Source organism: Lithobates pipiens, unplaced genomic scaffold, assembly GCF_037356315.1.
Source record: "Lithobates pipiens isolate NorthernLeopardFrog02 unplaced genomic scaffold, aLitPip1_a1.2 Scaffold_13, whole genome shotgun sequence".
Classification (NCBI taxonomy): Eukaryota; Metazoa; Chordata; class Amphibia; order Anura; family Ranidae; genus Lithobates; species Lithobates pipiens.
Genome location: NW_027507718.1, coordinates 221,293,628 through 221,318,165, shown reverse-complemented (window position 1 = coordinate 221,318,165; position 24,538 = coordinate 221,293,628). Strand labels below are relative to the sequence as shown.

Sequence of the window (24,538 nt, the reverse complement as noted above, 5' to 3'; positions counted from 1 at the left end):
CCTGTTATAGAGTGACAACACTGTATTGTTGTCAAATAGGCTTCCATGGAGGCAACAAGTGAGCGATTACTGCACAAGCGTAGCTGGGAGAAATGAAAAGCAGCCACTGCTGGAGTGCATGCATGTGTACATGAAGTGGTTGCCAAAAGGTTGCCATTGATAAGTGGTCCTTGGATGCAAAAAAAGTATTAAAAATGGTAAAATTACACAGTGGAGACAGCCATAGCAAAATAAATGTTGCTCAATGGGTTTCTATCGTTTATCCTTCTGACTGCGCTCATTTGGTAAGTGAATTGGGTTGCTTTGGGTTAGTGTATCATATTGTTTTTCTGGAAACATTAAATATTGTATAATGTTTTGTAAAATGGGTTCAAATTAGCGGTGTGCATGAAAACGACACACAAATCTATCTCTTTGCGTGTCAGTTTCGCCTTTAACGATTCTCTGGTTCTAAAGGCAGAGTATTTGAACATATATTTGCAAGGCAAAAGACAGCAGACATGACTGCCAGTAATGAGTCGTGTCGGATGGAGCAGCATCAGATGCAGCTTGTGTGTCAGCATGAGCCAGTGTGTGCTCACTGCTTCTCAGTTACAGTTGCTTAAAGGAAACAAAGGGGGAGGGATGAGAGAAACTCTGTATCGCTAGATATCCAGATTTCTGTTTGTGCAGTCACATGATCTGCTCATACCTTCACTAGTCAACTTGTTGTTTTTTTATTTTTTTTATTATTATCCTCTAATCTGAGGCTGTGTTGCTGCTAAGGTTCTTCAGATATTGGCGAAGAAAGAAGGGGAGAAATGAATATTCATTGTAACAGCATGCCGAGGAAAGTCTCTGCTATGAGTAACCTGTGTTTCCCAGAGATCAGACGTTGTTTCTGTTTTCCTTGTACAGTATTGCTGCAGCACGGAGCAGACCCCAGCATCCGAAACACCGATGGCAAATCAGCCCTGGACTTGGCTGACCCGTCAGCAAAAGCTGTCCTTACAGGTAGGAGATGTTTTTTGCTTCTCTTTTATGAAACTGCTTACAGTTTATTATTTTCCCTGTCTCTTTTTTTATTTTAATTTTTTTCCTTCTACTCTTTGTTTTCCACTCTTACATATTTACCCTTTGTGTTGCTTTCCGATGAGTAGTTTGAGTATTTGAGACTTTTAATAAAATATAAAATTTTTTTCTCTGAATACATAATTTTGCAGGGACCTGTAAATAGGAGAATAGAGCCATTTCAGAAAAGCAAGACTTATTTGTCGGTCATAAGAAGTGTGTATTTTTTTGCCTCACTTATGTGCTGGACCACAACTTATTTAATTCAACCTGTTTGGTCAGATTTGGATTTACAGCATTGATTATATAGCTTTTTTTGTAATGTCTCTGTTAGCATTTGTTTTGGACTGCACATTTCAGCTGTAGGTTGACTGGTTAATAAAACGTGCAGAACCCTTTTTCCCCCCTTCCCAGCAATTTGTCACCAAGGATATCAAAAGCATATTACAAAGTGAACAAAGCAGTCATGATATGCTGCATGGCCCGAGGGAAAAGACAAATGTATTTTTTTTTCTGAACAGACTGTCTAGTAACATTTTGCATTTCATTGTGTAGGATACTAGAATGTTGGTGGTTCAAATACATTTTTCTGCTATTGGTTGTGATGAATAGCAGCAATTGTGCTGCCACCTACAGTGGTTAATATGGCAGCATAGAAAAACTTCTCTTCAGCAGAGCATATTTTATTGCTATACAGGACAGCTGAAAGGTGACTGCACAGTAATTGCTAAACACATTTTTTAAACAGTAGGGTGATGGATACTTGCTTGGAAAATGTGGAGAACATTCTGTGCACGTCGACATTTTTTTTCATGGCAATTTACTCACTTCTATCTTCAATTCATAAGAAAGGGTCTACAGAGGATATTAAGCCGGTTTTTTAGTAGTTAGCCTCTAGGCTTGCAGCCCAGAGATCCCGAGTAGGGCCACTAATCTGTATAGATTTTGTATATTGTCCAAGTTTGTAGTTTCTTCTGGGTGCTTAATTTTTATGTGCAGTCTAAAATACATATATCGGTAGGTTAACTTTTATTAGAAACGCACTGGGGTCCATGTATGTATGACTGTAGTAGTAGTAAAGCAGAAAACATACTATGAGATATAAACATAGTTGTAAATTCGCAAAAATCGCATGTTGCGCTAACCCCAACAAAAATTGAAAAGCATCCTGAAAAATATTCAAGTGATAAACAGTTCATAAGTCCAATATAAAAGTAAAACTGAAGTTTGAAAGAAAGAAGTGTAAAGTGGTCCAAAAAATGGATGCTATTCTCTGCGGCTATGATTAATTGAAAATGGTGCTTGGAAAAAAATGGCATAAACTCCTCCACCAAAGTGCATTCAGAGAGTCTTGCCATATGGCCATGACCTCCTTATGATGGGAAGGTCAAACGTGTCTGCCTCAATAGCCAAGTTGGTCTCCAAGCCTGGATTCTCTGAGTAATGGGACAATGTCACTCGTCATAAACAGTAACTGAACATTCTCGATCATGGAGCCATTGGTACATGTATTAAAGGAAAAGTGCCAATAAAAGCAAGATTAATAATAAAACGAAAGGCACTCACAATAAAACAGAATGGATAGGGATTCAGTGCATCAAATCTGGCATGATCCAGAAGCTGTCAGGTGTGACGCAGGGCGGAGCCTGCTGTGATGTCATCACACAATCGAAAGTATACATGCAGCCATTTTGTTTACTGGCTGTATTTGATGTACTGAATGCCTATTCAGGTACACAGTTGCCATCCTGTTAGGAAGGGGAGAGTCTCATGATGTCTCATACCCAGCACTGTACCTTGCTCCAGTAGGCGAACAGCATAGTGGAGAAATGAACAGAGGTTGAAAGTTGGGAGACAATGAGGTTGTTTTACTAAAAGCCAATATACTGTGCACTGAAAATGCACTTGGACGTTCACTTGCTCTAGATATGACGGAAAGCTCTGAAATGAGGGGAAGCTCTGATGATTTCTATCATCCAAAAATGTGTGTCTTTTTTCTTTCTTTTTTTTTTTTTTTAATGTTCCCCTCAGATCTGGAGCAACTGCAGTGCACAGACTATTTGCCTTTAAATCAACCCCACTGAGATACATGAACTTGTTCTCTCCATAAAGCACAGCTTCAAGAAAGATAAAGATTCTGTGTTTATGTACAGCCCCAATTCCCCCAAAAATGGGAAGCTGTCTAAAATCTACACAAAAACAGAATTCAATGATTTTCAAATCTCCTAAACCCATATTTTTTCACAGTAGAAAATACAAAACAGATTAAATGTTTAAACTGAGATTTTTTTTTTAATTTTGACATTTATGGCAGCAATAAATCTCAAAAGTTGGGTCAGGACAACAAAAAGCTGGTAAAGTAGGCAGTACTAAGGAAGAGCTAGAAGAATATTTTGCAACTAAATAGGTTAATTGGGGCAAATTCCATGCGCCCCATGCCTTCTGGACACATCTCCCCACATAACCCTCTTTGGTTTAACCCGTAACTGTCAGAATTTGGGTCCATACCCTATCCCAGTGTGTGAGCATGCAGGGGCATCAAATATGTGAATCAGATCTGTACTGAAGGCCGACTACAGTCATTTGATAGGTTGAAACAACAATATAACTTGCCTAATTCACATTTGTTTAGGTTCTTGCAGCTTAGACATGCCTTTAACAGTCATTTTGGAAATGCACAAGGGGCCTTTTACACCTACCTTGCTCAGGGATGAAACTCTACCTAAGCCTTTATCCAAAATATGTAAAGCGTTACTCCCCAACATTCATACGGGTCTAGAAAATCTTAAGGCCAAATGGGTGGTCAATTTCCCTACACTAGAAACAGAAGATTGGGAAGAAATATGGGAATGCCCTTTTTCACAGCTAGTATAAGCTAGAGATAGATTAATGCAATTCAAAATACTATATAAAGTGTTTTACATGCCCATGCGCCTACACAAAACATATCCATCTATTCCAGCTTTCTGCTGGAGATGCAACTCGACCTCAGCGGATTTCATTAATCTTTTCTGGAACTGTACTCAGATTAAAATCTTTTGGGCTGAGGTCACCATTTTTATTTTGACTGTCACCAGCATTCCATTGCAATTGTCAGCGGAGGTGTGCCTGTTGGGACTTGTAGAACCGCTGGCTCCTCACTGGGCAATCGGAACCCTGCTAGGGTTATTACTTTATTATGCTTGTAAATCTGTAGTAGTCAGATGGAAGGCTTCGCCCGCACCCTCAATAAAGTTTTGGAAGAGATTGGTGAACTTGGCTCTGCCACTACACAAGGCTATTTATCTAGTGCGTGGCTGTGCCAAAAAATTCCACAAAATATGGGACATCTGGATGGAATCCCTGTCCACCAATGCAGACTCTATGGATAATTAGAACATGTAACGGTGCAAGTGGCTTCTCTGAACTTATTGGCTTCCTGGGGCTGCTTGGTCATTAGTTATGGGAGAAGGGGGAATGTGAATGTGTATTTGTAATGTGTACTTAATTTCATAAACAAGTAAAGTAAGCTCTGTAGGGTATCTGTGGAAATAAATGACTACTTTAGACAATCTGCACAGGTGGTTGAGCGTACAGTAGTTATTTTTACTTTTCTTTACTCTGTTTTTATTGTAATTTCAACATAAGAAAAAAAAAAAAAACTTAAAAAGGTTAATTGGCAACAGGTCAGTACCGTATAAATAGAGCATCTTACTTAGAGTGTCGGAGTGTCTCAGAATTAAAGATGGGCAGAGGTTTGCCAGTCTGTAAAAAGTGCATGTAAAAAGGATTGAACAATTAAAGAATAATGTTCCTCAATGTAAAATTGCCCATCCAGACGCCTACTGCATGGGCGCCATCTTGAAACTCCCATGGGCATACATTTCCAGTCCCATCTTGAACTTGGTCTGCAAATGTCTTAAGCTAGACTCTGTGGTGCCTGAGGGTCTCAAAGTTGCCTCAATAAATATCTGTTACAGCTGAAAATGTTCCTACTTTTAGGGATTTAGTGGATAAGCGCTTTTGAGAAATTTGTTTTCGTTATCTGGGCCGATCTCCGAGGCTGCGTGGTTGCCATAGTGGTGTGTCAGATGCACAGGGTATGGTCAAGGCGTTTGGCTAGAATTCCAGTGGTAGTAACAATAGCTTATCCCTCCAGCGCTAATTGGAAGTATTTCCAGGAGCCTTGCGTTACTGTGTGGATGGCATGAGTGATGCATACAGTCAGTTATCCTGTAGTATTATTATTTAGGATTTATATAGTTACAATTCGGTACAAGAGGAATCGGAGGACCTGGCTCGTTAGAGCTTAGAAATTAGGAGGGAGGGTTAATTTATACAAAAGGTAATAAATGTGAGGAATGAGTTGATGGAGAAAATAAAACCGTGTATTAGTTAGAAGCAGGATAAGTTTCTTTAAAGAGAAGGGTTTTCAGGGATTGTCTAAAGATGGACAGATTGGGGTAGCGAGTTCCAAAGGATGGAAGAAGCTCTGGAGAAATCCTGGAGGCGAGCATGGGAGGAGGTGACAAGGGAGCTAGAGAGCAGGAGTTCTTGGGAGGACCGAAGAGAGCGGTTTGGTTGGTATTTTAGGACTAGGTTAGTGATTGTACTGGGGGTAGAGTTGTGGATGGCTTTGTAAATAATTGTTAGTACTTTGAATTCTATTCGTTGGGTGAGTGAAAGCCAGTGCAGGGATTGGCAGAGAGAGATGGAGGATACTAAACAGTTGGTAAGGTGGATGAGTCTTGCAGAACTTGTCTCCACCTTGTTTTTTGCCCATCAAATGTGCCTTGGTCTCCTTGGCACAGAGAGGACTTGCTGAAAGCTGTATCCATACTTAAAGCCGAGGTCCAGGGTAAAAAATAAAAAAAAGAGAAGTATGGGAATTTTTTTTAAATTTATTTTTTTAAGATTCATACTTGCCTAGGTGGATGCAGCATTGGTCCCCCGGTGCCTCTAACGCTGAGAACCGCCGATCACTCGGTTCTCATAGCTCCATGGGGAGAGAGCTACTGACTGAGTATGAGCACCCTACAAACTTATTTCTATCCAAACTTTGGGGGAGAATCTCGCTAATGAAGCTGTGGACAGCAGTAAAACCAGACAGGTTCTAATTCTTCACTCTATCCAAATCAGAAATACATTTTTGGCTATAGATGCCTGTTCAGTTTCTAATTTGCATTTCACCATGCATGTGAAATTTGAAGCAATTGGCCTATTTAACCACTTAAGGTGATGCGTGATTGTGCCCTTCTGCCGCAATATATCTGCGTGAGGCAGTCGGGAAGTGGTTAAAAAAAAATGGTTAAATGCACCCTAAAATTACTTTTAAAATGAACACCTTTTACAAGAACTTCCTGATTCCATTTGATATTTCCTGGTGTTACTAATCACTACTATTTTAAAGGCTCTAAAGCCTAAATATTGTTTACCTTAAAGTGGTTCTAAATTTTTGGTTTAAAAAAAATAAAAAAAACAAACATGACATACTTGCCTCCGCTGTCTAGTTGGTTTTGCACAGATTGGCCCCGATCCTCCTCTTATGGGGTCGCTCCACGGCGCTCCTGTCTCCTCCTCTTATCGAGTGCCCTGTTGGAGAAGCTCTCTCCTTTGCAAACAGCCCTGTGGGCTCGCTCCTATGTCCTGCTGCTGCGCCGTAGACATAGACGTAGACATAGACAGCAGGACTTGGCTCCGTCCCCTGGCACCCACGTCATTGGATTTGAGGGGAGCCAATCAATGCGCTGCTATCAATCTATCCAATCAGGACAGGAGACACTGTTCGAAGCTGGTGTTCTCGTTCTCGTTGTGGGAATTACGGGGCTCAGGTAAGTATAAGGGAGGCTCTGGTGCGCTGCTGCAGCACGGGAGATTTTTCACCTTTTAATGCACAGAATGCATTAAGGTGAAAAATGGCGAGGGTTTGCAACCCCTTTAATACTTTCCTTGCAATAATGTAAAAAATGTTTCGGCATCAGTATCTCCCCCCTGTCAATCAAAGACAATAATGAGGGAATGGGGGGCAAAGCCGAGTCCCGCTGTCTGTCTACACAGAAACAGACCGTAAAGTTCAGGATTGAATTTGTAAGCTCTAACGAGCAGGGCCCTCTGATCCCTCCTGTATTGATTTGTATTGTAAGTGTACGGTCTGCCCTCATATTGTAAAGCGCTGCACAAACTGTTGGCGCTATATAAATCCTAAATAACAATAATAATAATAATAATAATTTAAAGTTCAGGATTGATCCATAGAAAGCACGAAGCAGCTTTCTATGGAGACACTTGCCGGAGGGGAGGAGCGCCGGCGCCAAAAAGGATTGGGGCTGTAATGTGCAATTCCACTGCACAGATCAGGGAAGTATAAAAACCTGTTTATTTAAAAAAAAAAAAATCCAAGCTTTACAATCGCTTTCATTTTCTACTATTAGGGAAAAGTGGGAGTATGTTATGGCTTTAAGTGTAGACAGAACTTTATATATAGGACTGCTGTGTGGGTAAAGGAAATGATGTATGTTCATCCCCCCAATATGTTTTACCATATTTATATGGAATGTAATAACTATGTGTAAATGTGATACAGTGTTTGAGGTTCCCATCAATACCAGAACAATAATCCTAGCTTTTCATTGCACACTTTGTTGAAAAACAGGTGTTACTTTTTTCCTAATTCATGGCACGGGTAGGCTTCTTCCTATCAACATAACTCGATTTTAAGTGGCTTGCTTTCAATTACTGTCAGGAGTACAATTGATTTTGCTCCCAAGCGTCCATACGATTGATGGGGTTGGTTTGAAAAGCTGCATTGTTGACATCCAAGCAATTAAGTGTGGGTAGTCTGTAAAGCTGCACAAAAAATTGGCATTCACTTTTATTGTGCGCTGTGATTATCTGTTTTAGATAATGGCTAACTGGCAGCCATGTTTGATAACTAGACTGCTGTATTGTATGGATTGAACACTAAAAAGAGCATGCCTACATTTGTCAGAGTAATGTATATAAAAATTCAGTTGTATTCCAAAACTTATACACAGGGTTTTTTTCCCTCGGAGAATAGGTGCTGGAACTCCGGCTTTTTGACTCACCCCTTTTCTCCACCCATACCCACCTCCGAGCACTGTTGCTAGGTTCCAACCCCTACCCACCTCTCAGTACTGCCCTTTTAGAGAATACAGAGCCAAGTATAATTTTGTGGTTATGGAATTTAATGATGAAAACAAAAGCAGTGAAATAGATCCCCTGCAGCTACCAACAATAGACCCTCCCAACAACAATGGACCACCTGCAACAAAATATCCACTCAGCAACCATAGACCCCCCCTCCTCTGCAGCAACAACCGATCTCTCTGCAGCCAGCATCAATAGACCCTCCAGCAACAATGAACCCCCTTCCAACAGTAGATTCCTCCCAGTAACAATTGATCCCCCTCAGCAACATAAGCTCCACCTTCAACAACAATAGATACCCCCACCAGCAACAATAGACCATCTTGATAAATATATCACCTCCAATGACAATTGATCCCCCCGCAGCCTGCATCAATAGACTTTGTGCCAGAACTGCTTTCCCCCACGTTCCTGCTGAAAAAAAAAGCCCTGCTTATACACCTTTTATTGTGTGTTTTTTGTTTTGTTTTGTTTTTTCCATTTACTTACAAAACCCTAATTGGCCTTAAACTGGAGTTTCGCTGATCCTCCCCGGTCTCCAACCCTGAAATTAAACTTTTTTGGGGAAACGGGCAGCTTGTTTTGTCAGGTCCCCCCCCAGCATGTCTCTTCTGCATTAAAAATTCTGCCTGACATTCTGATAGTGGAGTCCTGTTTTGGGCTCAAGTAGCTGATTGTGAGGCATTGGAAGTTTCTCAGAATCTTGCAATTTAATAAGGTTTTTATTTCAATTGGAACGGCCACAACGGCTGAGTTCTGTGAGATTAACATCTAGTGGCCTTCTGGATTCTACACCGAAGTACTAGGAAATGCTTGATGACCTTTATAACCTTTGCAGCCCTCTACTCCACTACTACCCTACTGGGGAGAGATTTATGCAAAGGAATCTGACTTAGTTTTTTACAGTTGATTGAACTAACCCCAGTTTGTACATACATACCACCTCTGCACATCTGGGGGATTTGATGCTAGTCTATAAAACATGTTGAGAAATTAGGCTTCCCCTCCAGTCTTGCAACAGCAGTTGTGTTAATTGTTTGTTATTATTATACAGGTTTTATATAGTGCCAACAGTTTGTGCAGCGCTTTACAACATGAGGGCAGACATTACAGTTACATTACGATTTGGAATCAGAGGGCCCTGCTCCTTAGAGCTTACAATCTAAAAAGGATATATTTTCCTTGTTTAGGCCTCTTGCACAAGACTGAAAAGTTGAGCATACAGGCGTATAGTGTAAAATACACATGCTGGTTGTTTACCTTGGAGTGTTGGCAGACTGCCCAGATCTGCTCATAGAAACCATGATTCACTGCTTGTTGTGTACTGAAAATGTGTTTATCCAGAATGCTTATAGATACTGAGATTAATGGAGATCAATGAGGCCTTGTTTTCAAGAGCTTTTACTGCTGGTTAAGAATATGTAAATCATTTAGTGTGCATTATCTGAGTACAGGTTCTCTTTAGGTTATATTGGAAGTTCTTTTGGAAGGCAGGAAATGTATGGAGACTGCCTAAAATATGGTCCAAAAGTAGCATTGGGGTGCACAGGCATTTGGGGATTGGCTAGGTGTAGTCATCCGTTAATCAAGAATCATTTATTTAGCACTGATTATACAATGGTTTCCTTATACATCTCGACAGTCCTCAAGCTTAAAAATGTTTCCTCCTCAAAAGGATTTTGGTATAGAATTGCCAGTAAAGTAGTAATTGATGAGTATCTAGCCAGCAGAACGACAGGTCAGAACAAACATTAAGGAACTGTTTGTCTTTTGGTTTTGGACAGTTCTCGTATATCAACTACAAAGTGCTAAAGTACTGAAAATTTATAAAAAGAAAAATGATGAAGTGTGCCTTGAGAAGCTGAGATCCACATCAGTTATTAAGTCCTGAGGCTCCACTGGTATTTGAGTGCGGATATTTTAGTGGACATGCTCTCGGATTCCTAATAAACACCTTTTTTGTTAAAAGCATAGTCTGTCGCTTGTGACCAATTTCTACATAAACAGATTTTCAAAGGGCCTCAAAGTATCTATTTATAGTTTTCCACTACTAAACATTTCAGAGGTAACTGTTGTAATTTTTATATTAAAGGTAAAGTTTCTCTTTTAAATGCTTTGAAAATTCTAGCTTATACACATTGCTGTTTTGGTTAGAGTTTAAAAGCTAATGCTTGTATGGGCCTTAGGCTTTTATTACACAGGATTTTAACGAGGGTGCTTGGTGCGTTTTCCATACATCTTCAAAGTTCCTCCAAAGGACCAGACCAGCAAAATTGTCTTTTGGAGCTAAACCGATCAGTACATAAGATGAAGAGCTGCTTATCTTTGCACTTTGGAATGATAAAATAATGTGACATAACATGAAATGCAGCATTCAGGCCATTATCGTTTGCTACCTGCTCATTAGCTCTTTCGTTGGCAGAGCAATTTTTTTCATTTCTTACCTGTTAAAACACGCCTGAAGATTACCTAACCTCACAATACTTCTGCAAGAGTTAAAGTAAATCTATAGTCGCAGTATACACTTTCATATTAGAAGATCAGCATTGTAGTAACAATAAAAACAATAGTTCTATTAGATAATCTAATATACCGGTAGGCTTACTTGAGAAATCAACTTCCATGTTGTGAGTGCTGCCTGTTTGCTGGCCATTTCTTTCCACAACTTCATGTATTACCTGTATGCTTTGCAGATTCTCTTCTGCTGTTTACTGTCAGTGTCTTAAGGACTACAAGTCCCATCCACATTCATGCTCAGCCATGCTCCATCCCTGGCTCATTCATGCTCAGCCATGCTCCATCCCTGGCTCATTCATGCTCAGCCATGCTCCATCCCTGGCTCATTCATGCTCAGCCATGCTCCATCCCTGGCTCATTCATGCTCAGCCATGCTCCATCCCTGGCTCATTCATGCTCAGCCATGCTCCATCCCTGGCTCATTCATGCTCAGCCATGCTCCATCCCTGGCTCATTCATGCTCAGCCATGCTCCATCCCTGGCTCATTCGTGCTCAGCCATGCTCCATCCCTGGCTCATTCGTGCTCGGCCATGCTCCATCCCTGGCGCATTCGTGCTCAGCCATGCTCCATCCCTGGCTCATTCATGCTCAGCCATGCTCCATCCCTGGCTCATTCATGCTCAGCCATGCTCCATCCCTGGCTCATCCATCCTCAGCCATGCTCCATCCCTGGCTCATCCATCCTCAGCCATGCTCCATCCCTGGCTCATCCATCCTCAGCCATGCTCCATCCCTGGCTCATCCATCCTCAGCCATGCTCCATCCCTGGCTCATCCATCCTCATTCATGCTCAATCCCTTTCCTGGTTGGGGTCTCAATAAACGAGTACATCAGGTGTGATCATTTTCAATGATTGGCACCATAGCTTGTAGATTCTCTAATATTCATAAAGACCAAATAATATGCACTTATTTTGGTTATTTTTACAAAAGAAATCTAGCAGTATAAATATTGGCCAAAATGTATGAATTTTATAATGGAAATGAAGAAAAATTCATTTTTTTTAACAATATTTTCAGTCTTTTTTTCATTTATAGCGCAAAAAAACCCCCAAAAAAACAGTGGTGATCAAATACCACCAAAAGAAAGCTTTCATATAGGTACAGTGTTGCATGAGTAATTGTCATTCAAAATGTGAGAGCACCAAAATCTAAAAATTGGCCTGGTTAGGGTGCCCAGTGTGCAGGTGGTATATAAAAAAAAGAAAAAAAGACCAGCCCTGTGCCCAGGAGGAAAAGTTAGGACCAGATGTATTAGCAGGGCTCAACCAGTTCCTGGCTCCCAGCTCCAGAGGACCCACCTGCAGGAGAAGCACTGCACCCTGGGCCCCAGGTAGAAAAAGCTTGTCCAGACCAGGTGCTGGGGGAGAGGAAGAGACCAACAATGCTGCATTTGAACTCTTGTTCAATACCCAGCACGTTTGGAGTGACACATCTGAGGGACATTATTGCTGTAGATTAGAGTTCATTAGTGTTGCCTTCTGAATAGTGATCCACAGTAGAGCTGCACAATTAATCGTTAAAAAATTGTGACCTTGATTCAACCCCTCTGACATAGCTATTGCAGAGTTTGCCGATTCTTTCATATAACAAGTGGAGAAACTCATCTGCTCACTCAGCTGTCAAAAAAGAAAACATCTGGGCAGTGTGCCAAGTTTTTAAAATGAAATATTGTAACTAACTCTTCTTTCTTTGATCAAAGGGAAACTTCTGTGTGTAAAGAAAAAAAATCCAGGCAGTCTGCCAAGTTTTTAAACAACTGTAAATGCAGGTAGTTTAACCATTTAAAGTCTAAATCTTTTTCTCACACTTGTTTCTTAAGTTAAAATCAATATTTCTCTTTCATTCACTGACTGACACAGCTCCATTAATCTTGACCGTAGGGTTATTACGCCACCTTCAGGAGAGGACTCAGCAGAACATATAAATGTGAAAAAAACAGAACTATACAGTTCCGTCCAGGGGGCAGTCCCTCTAGTAATAACCCCTCAGCCTGCTTCCTGCAGCTCAGTTTTTTTTCTGTCTAGTAAAGGAGATGGACCTAGGATCCCTGCAGGACCATCGGTCCTGGGATTTTTTTGCTGAATGTTTGCCTTTTGCGCAAGATTTTAAGATCCTGTGATCTGCTATCAACAGCCGGCTGGGTGACAGGCTGGATAATATAGATCCTTGTAGCCTGGCCATCGAGCGTGTGCAGACCCTAGCTACGCGCTGGGTTGGCCACGACATGCCCCTCAGGCTCCAGGGGCGGCCGGTGAGCGCAACGCTCCAGGGCACACATATGACCGCACTACCAGTGTCCTTGTTGCAATGTGCCGTGGCCAGCAGCCACCCCGTACTGCTCGGAGAGTGGGTCTGTGATGAGATGTCCCCAGCTCTCCCTGCCTCGGCAGAATTGAGCAGCTCGGCATTCCCTGGGAGGTAGATTAGGGGTCCCTCTCTTCTCTGCCTGTCCCTATTTCCCCCCCCCCTCCGTGGGGGTTGCTGCATGATGGGCTGCTGAGCGGTGTGTGTACCTGTAGCCAGGGGTCCCCTGGGGGGCTCTCGCCTTAGATGGGGAGACTGCGCTGGGTGTCTGTGTCCCTGGATGTCTGTGGTCTCCCCGCTGGGTGTCTGGAGGTCTGCATGTGCTGATTGCCACAGCGCTGTTCTGCCGCCATTTTCTCTGTCCTTTCCCTGTGTAGAGTTGTTTGTCGGCCATTTTTGGTGTGCCTCAGTGGAAAGTATGGTCAGGGGCCATTTTTCTGTAGCTCAGCTGCCTTTTTCTCTGTGATTATGTCCTTTATACAGGACAGCCGGTGGGCATTTTGTTGTAGTCCAGTGTGGTTTTTATGCTCGGCGCTGGTTCCTGCTGCTCAGAACAGCGAGGTTATTCACTCAGGACATCTGGGAGCTGAAACTGGACATGGGCACTTGTAACTGAACGGCGCAGCACTTGGTCGGGCTGGTGAGTCCTGCGGTGGGGGCCCCTCAGTCTGCAGCAGCTGGGAGGGTGGGATCGTGCACCTGTCCTAAGTCGCAAAGGGTGGCAGATAGCGTGGGTGAGCATGGCTTCAGAAACTGGTGTTTCTTCCCCAGAACTCCTTGCAATTGCAACAGGCTCGTCTGCAAACAGTGCAGTGCCTTTGGACTCTTTGTCGGCGCTCCTTGAAACGTTTATTGCCAGGGTGGAGGCGGTGTGCAGGCGCAAAGGTGGTAAAAAGCGTCCTCCGGGGAGAGCTCTGCTGCAGACTCGGGCCCCACTGAGACTGGTGGTCCCTGCTTTGTTGCTTTAGATGACGCTGACCAGGAATGATTTGACAGTGAGGATGAGTCCCCGTCCGGATCCACTCAAGACAAAGCGCTCGTTGGAGCACTTATCACAGCTGCGCGTGATACCCTGAAAATTCAGGATACTGCAGGTTTCTTTGCTGAAGTAGCGGTCCCTTTTGGGTCTAGTAAGCCAGCCCGTACACCTAAGGTGTTTCTGTATCTGACTTATTTCAATAAGTTCATATACAAGGAATGGGGTAGACTGCAACGGACCTTCTCGGTCCCTAAAAGAATGGTGGTGCGTTACTCCTTTGAGGAGAGCCTTCTTAAAAAATGGTCGGCTCCTCCAGTCGTGGATCCCCCAGTATCCAGGTTAAACAAAGTAACCACGATCCCGGTAACAGGGCTCCTGCATTTAAGGACCCTACTGACAGGAAGGCCAAGGCAGTGGCCCATTCCTTGTTTACAGTTTTGGGGTAAGCAATACGACTAGTACTGGCCACAGCACTTGTGTCGCAGACACTTACTGAATGGGCAAAACGTTTTCACCGTGAATTGGAGAAGCAGCTGGCTATTCCCGTCTGCGTGACTTGCAGACCAGTTAGTGCACAGCCTTAAGTACGTTTGTGACGCGGCCCTGGATACACTTCACCTGTTATCCAGGGCTTCAGTGTCGGCAGTGGTGCTGAGGCACCTGATTTGGCCAAAATGCTGGTTTGTGGACCAGGCATCTAAAAAAAAAAAAAAGACTTGACGAACCTACCCTTCCTTGGTGAGCGACTCTTTGGAGCCTCGTTGGATGACATTATTAAGAATGTCACAGGTGGGAAGAGTACATTGCTCCCACAGGCCAGGAAGACTAAGGAGTCACGCCGCAGGCAAGGGCCCTCATTTTCCGCTCAAGAGGCTTTTTCCTCCGTCCGGAACTTCGGCTAAATGCTCCTAGTATGACCGAACGATCTCTGAGGGACAAAAGTGTCCCTGGAACCGCAAGCCTGCGAGCAAAAGTGCTACCGCTTGAAGGTTTGCCCCCGCCCGTCATAGAGGTGGGGGGTCGCCTTCAGGAGTTTGCAGCCTGGTGGGCCTCTCGGCTATCCAACCAATGGGTCTGCAAACTGATTTCCTCCAGCTACAAGATAGAGTTCCTCTCTTGGCCACCAACATATTCTTTCCCTCCAGCATACCCTTACTTATGGCTCGACAGGAGGCCCTAATGGTGGCGGTAAGGGACCTGCTAAGCCGTGGGGTGATAGTGCCTGTTCCGGAGTTGGAAAGGTTCCAGGGGTTCTACTCCAATCTGTTTGTAGTCCCCAAAAAGGAATTTGTAGGAATTACTTTGTAAAAGTACAGAGGTTCAGAATGGAATCAGTTCGCTCAGTAGTCGCTGCACTCCATCAAGGGGACTCCCTGGCGTCTTTGGACATCCAGGATGCGTACCTGCACATACCCATATGCCTCAGGCATCAGAGGTTTCTGCGATTTTGCAGTTGGGGAAGCCCACTACCAGTTTGTGGCTCTCCCCTTTTGGCTTCGCATTTTCTGCCTTTAACATTGGTGACCTGAACAAAAAATCCAACCGGTTGTCAAGCTGCAGATAAATCTGCACATCCAGGCCAGCAACCTTCCTTTTTTTCTGGGCTTCTCTGATATATAGCATCACCTATTTTCTACACATTTCTTTCCCATTCTAACCCTGTTTACACAAAACTCTGTCAAGTGAGAGAGTCCAAGTCAACATTCTCTAAGTTTTAGTTCCTTGGCTTTGTCTTTTAATATAACTATGGTGAAAAATAAAATATAAAAATATGCATTTTGCATTCAGCGAATTTAAAGTAGTATTAAAGGTTCGGCCTTTTTAAAAACAAAAATAAAGATGCCATACTTGCCTGCTCTGTGCAATTGTTTTGCACAGAGCAGCCCCAATCCTCTTCTTTTCTGGTTCCCCGTTTTCTTGGCTGCTTTGCAAACTTCAGGGCCTCTTAGTACCAATTAAGCATTGTTTAACCACTTGACCACTGGGCACTTAGACCCCCTTCCTAACCAGACCAATTTTCAGCTTTCAGCTCTCTCACATTTTGAATGACAATTACTCAGTCATACAACACTGTACCCATATGAAATTTTTGTCCTTTTTTTCACACAAATAGAGCTTTCTTTTGGTGGTATTTAATCACAGTTGGGTTTTTTATTTTTTATGCTATAAAAGAAAAAAAAATACAGAAAATTCTGTTTAAAATTAATTTTTCTTTGTTTCCGTTTAGCAAAAAAAATTTAAATTTAGCAAATTTGTAATTATTCTTCATAAATTTTGGACAAAAATTATACTGCTACATATCTTTGGTAAAAATAAGTACAAATTGGTGTATATTATTTGGTCTTTGTGAAAGTTATAGAGTCCACAAGCTATGGTGCCAATATCTGAAAATTGATCACACCTGAAGTACTGACGGCCTATCTCATTTCTTGAGAGCCTAACATGCCAGAAAAGTACAAATACCCCCCAAATGCTTTTTTGGAAAGAAGACATTCCAAGGTATTTATAAAGATGCATGGCAAGTTTTTTGACGTTATAATTTTTTCCCACAATTCTTTGCTAAATCAAGATTTTTTTTTTCCACAAAATTGTCATATTATCAGGTTATTTCTCACACACAGCATATGCATACCACAAATTACACCCCAAAACACATTCTGCTACTCCTCCTGAGTATGGTGATACACACAGCGTGGCCACATACAGAGGCCCAACATGCAGGGAGCACCATCAGGCGTTCTGGAGCACCCAGGCCAATTCTGACATTTCTTTCCTACATGTAAAAATCATAATTTGCTAGAAAATTACATAGAACCCCAAAACATTATATATGCTTTTTTTTAGCAAAGACCCTAGAGTATACAATGGCGGTCGTTGCAGCTTTTTATCTTGCACGATATTTGCGCAGAAAATTTTCAATCGTGTTTTTTTTTTTTTTTTTTTGGGGGGGGGGAAAAAACAGTTTTGTGCTTTAAAAAAACAATACAGTAAAGTTAGCCCAAAGTTTTTGCATAATGTGAAAGATGAAGTTACGCCAAGTAAATAGATACCTATCATGTCACTCTTCAAAATTGCACACGCTCGTGGAATGGCGCCAAACTTTGCTACTTAAAAATATCCATAGGTGAGCTTTAAATTTTTTTACTTGATTATATGTTTTGAGTTACAGAGGAGGTCTAGGGCCAGAATTATTGCTCTCGCTCTAACGTTCGCAGCGATATCTCACATGTGTGGTTTGAACACCGTTTTCATATGTGGGCGGGACTTACGTATGCGTTCGCTTCTGCATGTGAGCACACGGGAACAGGGCCGCGTTAAAATTTTTACTTTATTTTTTTGTTCATTTTACTTGATTTATTTTAGTTTGACACTTTTCTCCACAAAAATTCATTTTTTGATCACTTTTATTCCTATTGTAAGAGAAAATTGAGTACTGTCCGTGATACTTTTTTTTATTTGCACTAACCTACAATTTTTCAGGACAAGCTTTCGGGGTATGTCCCCTTCTTCAAGGTCCAAGCAGTACTGATTTACAAATTTTTAAGCAAAATGCAAAAATACAGCTACAATCACATTAAATATTCCTATTGTAAGGAATGTAAACATCCCTTGTAATAGAAATATGGCATGACAGGTCCTCTTTACAGTGAGATAAGACCCCCGCATCTCACCTCTAGGCTGGAAAGCCTGAAATAAAAAGTAAAAAAAAACGATCATGGCTTCAATCGGGCATCATTCAAATATCCCCGCACACACAAAGTCAAGGACGTCATGGCGGCTGGCGGGCGGTAAGTGGTTAAAACACATTTTTTTTTTTTTAACACAAAGTTGTCCATTTATACAATATTTTTAACACATAGCATGTACATACCAAAAATGAGACCCCAAAATAGATTCTCCTGCTCCTCCTGAGTACGGCGATACCACATGTGTGAGACTTCCACAGCCTGGCCACATACAGAGGCCTAGTACAGCTGGGTATGGCCGAGTATGACTGGGTATTGCAGCGTATTGCAGGGTACTGCAGAGTATTGCAGGGTAAGCATGGAGGGATGGCTGAGCATGGATGGATGTGGCTCTGTGTTACAGAGCAGCGCTGTGGGCACTACAGATCCAACCCACAGCGCAGCTGTCACCGATCTCTCCCCTCTCCACTCACACTGAATGGAGAGGGGAAAAAGGGACTGGATATCACGCTGGTTTGTTTACATGTGATCGCTCTCTCATCTGACTGAGTGATCACGTGGTAAACGGCCAAACATCAACGGTCACGGATGTTCTCGGGTGCGCTCCCCAGGGGGCGCGTGAGAGCGGGATTCTGCAAGAGCGTCCCTGTGCAACCTCCCTGTAGCTGTCATTCAGCTATGGGGCATTTGGCAAGCGGTTAACCGCTATGGCCTACCTGACCATTGTCACTGACCATGTCTATCCCTTTATGACTACAGTGTACCCATCTTCTGATGGCTACTTCCAACAAAATAATGCACCATGTCACAAAGCTCAAATCCTCTCACCACTGGTTTCTTGTACATGACTATGAGTTCACTGTACTCCAATGGCCTCCACAGTCACCAGATCTCCATCCAATAGAGCACCTTTGGGATGTAGAACAGGTGATTCGTATCATGGAAGTGCAGCCGACAAATCTGCAGCAACGACGTGATGCTATCATGTCAATATGGACCAAAATAATTTGAGGAATTTTTCCAACACCTTGTTGAATCTAGGCAGTGCTGAAGGCAAAAGAGGGTCCAATCTGGTACCAGCAAGGTGTACCTAATAGAGTCGTTGGTGAGTGTATATTTGTATGCCAATTTAAAATTGTTTATTAATATTATTTATTACTCTGTATTCCAATGGCTTTAAAAAAAAAAATTAACATGTGACCAGCAACAGAGGACTTGAAGCTCCTCCTGCTTATGTTTTCCTGCAGACAAGCTGGGAAAGATCTGGGTCATGTGACAGCTGTATATTGATTTAGGAAAGAAGTACTTTTTTAAAAAAAATTAAAAATGTTTTTTTAAAATAATTACAATGCCATCATCCATAGCCATATACAGAAATAAAAACGTCAATTAACCACTTGCCGACCGCCGCACGACGATATACGTCTGCAGAATGGCACGGGCAGGCATATGGGCGTATATATAAGTCCCTGCCTGCCCGCGGGTGGGGGGCCCGATCGGGCCCCCCCCCGGTGCCTGCGGCGGTCGGCATTCCTTCGAGAGCGATCCGGGATGAGGGGGCGGCCATTCATTCATGGCCACCCCCTCGCGATCGCTCTCGACGAATGGAAATCCCCCGTGACATCACTTCCTCTCCTGTAATGTAAACACAGGAGAGGAAGTGATGTATTCTCTCCTCCGTGTCGGTATTTTTCGTTCCGACACGGAGGAGAGCGGATCGGTGAGTTGCACCAACACTCTACACACACAGTAGAACATGCCAGGCACACTCACACCCCCCCTTTACCCCCCGATCACCCCCACAATTACCCCTGCCCCCCAGTCACAGTGACACCAATGTCATTTTTTTTTTTTTTGCATTGGTGTCATTTGTGACTGTAATAACTGTTAGGGCAGTTAGAGTTAGCCCCCTTTAGTTCTAATGTACCCCCCTAACCCCCCCAATAAAGGTTTAACCCCGTGATCACCCCCCGTCGCCAGTGTCACTAAGGCTGGGTTCACATTGCAGCGGTTTATGAGAACGAATGTGATTCGCACCGCACTGCAGTGCAAATCACATCCGATCTCTGTGCGATTCGAGTTCAGCCATTCGCCGCACCCGCCGCACCCGCCGCACCCGCCGCAAATTCGCACGGGACCCTTTTTTTGGCCCGCAGCAGAATCGGATCGCATGGGTGTTCACACCATGCGATCCGAGTTTGCAGATCGCACTGCGATATGCGAACTGATCTGGGGGTGTCAGTAACATTTCACTGACACTCCCAGCAGTTCGCATAGGGCAGTGTGAACTGCCGCCGGGAGGCATGCGATGCGGGAACCCGCCGCGGATTCGCGGCGTTTCCGCATCGCTCCAGTGTGAACCCAGCCTAATAAGCGATCATTTTTCTGATCGCCGTATTAGTGTCACAGGTGACGCTAGTTAGGCAGGTAGGTATTTAGGTTCGCCGCAGCTTTTTATAGCGCCAGGGACCCCCATATACTACCGCATAAAGCCCCCTGATTGCCCCCTAGTTAACCCTTTCACCTGTGATCACCATATAACTGTTACAGGTGACGCTGGTTGGTTAGTTATTTTTTTATAGTTTCAGGGCACCCGCCATTTATTACCTAATAAAGGTTTAACCCCCTGATCACCCGGCGGGTGTCATTTGTGACTAATAACTGTTAGGGCAGTTAGGGTTAGCCCCCTTTAGTTCTAAGGTACCCCCCTAACCCCCCCAATAAAGGTTTAACCCCGTGATCACCCCCCGTCGCCAGTGTCACTAAGGCTGGGTTCACATTGCAGCGGTTTGAGAACGGATGTGATTCGCACCGCACCGCACTGCAGTGCAAATCACATCCGATCTCTGTGCGATTCGAGTTCAGCCATTCGCCGCACCCGCCGCAAATTCGCACGGGACCCTTTTTTTGGCCCGCAGCAGAATCGGATCGCATGGGTGTTCACACCATGCGATCCGAGTTTGCAGATCGCACTGCGATATGCGAACTGATCTGGGGGTGTCAGTAACATTTCACTGACACTCCCAGCAGTTCGCATAGGGCAGTGTGAACTGCCGCCGGGAGGCATGCGATGCGGGAACCCGCCGCGCATTCGTGGCGTTCCCGCATCGCTCCAGTGTGAACCCAGCCTAATAAGCGATCGTTTTTCTGATCGCTGTATTAGTGTCACAGGTGACGCTAGTTAGGCAGGTAGGTATTTAGGTTCGCCGCAGCTTTTTATAGCGCCAGGGACCCCCATATACTACCGCATAAAGCCCCCTGATTGCCCCCTAGTTAACCCTTTCACCAGTGATCACCATATAACTGTTACAGGTGACGCTGGTTGGTTAGTTATTTTTTTATAGTTTCAGGGCACCCGCCATTTATTACCTAGTCTCACTAGTGTACCCCTAAATTTAAAATGGGGTCATTTGGGGGGGGTTTGTGCCATCTTGGCATTTTATGGCCTTCAAAACTGTAACGCCCTTAGAAAGCCTGAAGGCGGTGCTTGGTTTTCGGGGCCCCGTACGCGGCTAGGCTCCCAAAAAGTCCCACATATGTGGTATCCCTGTACTCAGGAGAAGCAGCAGAATTTATTTTGGGGTGTCATTTCACATATGCCCATGGCATGCGTGAGCAATATATCATTTAGTGACAACTTTGTGAAAAAAAAAAAAAAAAAAAAAAAAGTTTGTAATTTTCCCGCAACTTGTGGCAAAATATAAAATATTCCATGGACTCAACATGCCTCTCAGCAAATAGCTTGGGGTGTCTACTTTCTAAAATGGGGTCATTTGTGGGGGTTTTGTGCCATCTTGGCATTTTATGGCCTTCAAAACTGTAATAGGTAGTGAGAAGTGAACTCAAAAATTTACGCCCTTAGAAAGCCTGAAGGCGGTGCTTGGTTTTCGGGGCCCCGTACGCGGCTAGGCTCCCAAAAAGTCCCACATATGTGGTATCCCCGTACTCAGGAGAAGCAGCAGAATTTATTTTGGGGTGTCATTTCACATACGCCCATAGCATGTGTGAGCAATATATCATTTAGTGACAACTTTGTGTAAAAAAAAAAAATATATATTTTTTTTGTCATTATTCAATCGCTTGAGGCAAAAAAATAAAATATTCAATGGGCTCAACATGCCTCTTATCAATTTCCTTAGGGGGTCTACTTTCCAAAATGGGGTCATTTGGGGGGGTTTTGTACTGCCCTGCCATTTTAGCACCTCAAGAAATGAGATAGGCAGTCGTAAACTAAAAGCTGCGTAAATTCCAGAAAACGTACCTTAGTTTGTAGATGTGACAACTTTTGCGCAAACCAATAAATATACAATTATTGACTTTTTTTTTACCAAAGACATGTGGCTGAATACATTTTGGCCTAAATGTATGACTAAAATTGAGTTTATTGGATTTTTCTAATAACAAAAAGTAGAAAATATCATTTTTTTTCAAAATTTGCGGTCTTTTTACGTTTATATCGCAAAAAATAAAAATCGCAGAGGCAATCAAATACCATCAAAAGAAAGCTCTATTTGTGGGAAGAAAAGGACGCAAATTTTGTTTGGGTACAACATTGCATGACCGCGCAATTACCAGTTAAAGCAGCGCAGTGCCAAAGTGTAAAAAGACCTCTGGTCATTTACCAGCAAAATGGTCCGGTCTGAAAGTGGTTAAACAGTGCTTGTTTAGTATCACTTTAACTGCTAAAGGGACCCCTCCAGCTTTGTAATGGCTGTGATCTCCCTCCTTGTTCTATCCCCACTGCTGACCTGTCTTCTTGATTTGGTGTCTTAGCCCATCTTCAGTTTCCAGCCTGCAATAATGCAACTCCCATGTGTGTACATTGGAGTTAAATCATGCTGGACTCAAAGCGAAATTCTACCCAAAAGTGGAACTTCCACTTATCTTCCAATTCCTCTCCCCCCCCCCTTCCGTTGCCACATTTCGGGGGGGGGGGCGGTACACGTTTCCTGTCCCCACTTCCGGGAGACCGGGCCATGGCAAATTACGTCAGCAGCTCGGCCTCCTCCTCCCTCCCCCTTCTGCCGCGCCATTGAGCAAGCACAGCATGCTTTGCGCATGCGCAGTAGGGACCCGGCCGGGAAGCTGAAAGGCTACACTGCCGGGTTTCCCTACTCACAATGCTGGCGGCAGTACCCGTTCAGCCAATGTAAACATCCACTGTGGTGCCTACATCGCTGGACTCCAGGACAGGTATGTATGTGTAGCTGCTGACTTTTCATTTTTAAAGGGGAGGGCAGAACTGCTTTAAGGTATGCCTGTAATGTACACTGTGCTGTACATTCGTTAGAAACCACGCTGGCAGAATGAAAAGGATCTTTTATTTCAGAAGAAACATGCAGAATCTATTTTGCAATAAAGCCTACTAGCAATAATTATCGTGACTTTAGTTCCATTTGGTTCTCTACAAAAAAAAAAAAAAAAGTCTCAAGTAAGCTTTCAAGTGCACTGTATTTTGCATGTGAAATATTAGTCTGGCAGCAAAAGGGATGAGGGTTTGGCACTTAGGAATACAAAGTTAAAGTAGTGTAAAACCCACACTGTTTTTTTTTAGCTTGGCACATTGAGTGCAATAAAATAAACCTTCCCCGTTAATCTATTTTTTAAAATTCTTACCTTAGCACTCGCAGTTTACAACTATAAATGCCCCTGGCTCCTGCTTTCTGTGTTGCTTTCCTGAACTTTTGGTCTTCACAGGAAAGAGCTTATGGTGGACAGTGCAGCCTGGTAGCCTGGGGGAGGAGGAGAGAGGAGCAGGAGAGTGCCTTGCCATCCTAAGCTTCGGAACTGTGTGTTTCTATCAATGCACACAGTGTAGAGAGACACAACTCTTGTCTCTCTGCATGCAAGGGTAGCTCCATAGGATGTTGCAAGAGAAAGGAGCAACCCTAAAACAGAAACATAGACCAGGATTAAAAAATAAAGCTGTATACTCACTAAGTGATTAATCGCTTGCTGCCTGGCCACAGTAAATTTACTGCGCACGAGCAGGCAGGATGATATGCATGTATGTCATCCCGCCTCTTCTGGGATAGGATTGTGGCTCCCAGTACCCAGCCGCTTTGAGTGGCCGGAGGGATCATGTGAGCGCTATGTCAACAAAGCTGTTTTTTATTTTACTTAACCACTTGCCGACTAAGCTACAGGCAAATGTCGACTACAGAGTGGCAAGCTAGTTTTGGGACACTCTCATATGACGGGCGCAGGCGGTGCACTCTGTGATCACGGATCTAAACAGAAGCCGGTTATCAGCACTTCTTTCCTCATGCTGACCATATGAGGAGAAGAGAGTCAATAACTGGCTTCTCTAAAAGGGACATTTACACTTATAATCAGAGCACTGATTATCAGTGCAGTCCTAATCAGTACCCACCAGTACTGCCTATCAGTGCAGCTTTATCAGCACACATCAGTGAAGGAGAAAAATTACCTGTTTGCAAATTTTTTGTAACAAACTACGAACGTTTTTTTTTTTTTTTCCACACAATTATTCGGGTTTTATGCCTTTAGCAAAAAATAAAAAACCCAGTGGTGATTAAATACCACCAAAAAAAGCTCTATTTGTGTGAAAAAAATGATAAATGCTACCATGTGGGTACACTATTGCATGACTACACAGTTGTCATTCAAAGTGCAGGAGCGCTGAAAGCTAAAAATTGGCCTCGGCAGGAAGACCGTGTAAGTGCCCAGTAGGCAAGTGGTTAATTTCTTAATTTTCCAAAAAATTATGACAAAAAAATTACAACTTCGAAAAACTCACCATGCCTCTTACTAAATACCTCAGACTGTCTACTTTCCAAAAAGGGGTCATTTGGGGGTATTGGTACTGTCCTACCATTTTCAGGCCTCACGA

The 24,538-nt window shown here is 43.3% G+C and overlaps 1 protein-coding gene across 2 annotated transcripts in view; it reads left to right on the top strand.

Annotated features, from left to right (window-relative positions):
- Positions 1-24,538, top strand: part of TNKS (tankyrase) — a 315,565-nt gene that overhangs the window by 73,225 nt on the left and 217,802 nt on the right. For both annotated transcript variants that reach the window (XM_077476246.1, XM_077476244.1), the window contains exon 3: positions 898-993. In XM_077476246.1, coding sequence (XP_077332372.1) covers positions 898-993 — 96 coding nt within the window. The remainder of the gene's footprint in view (positions 1-897; positions 994-24,538) is intronic.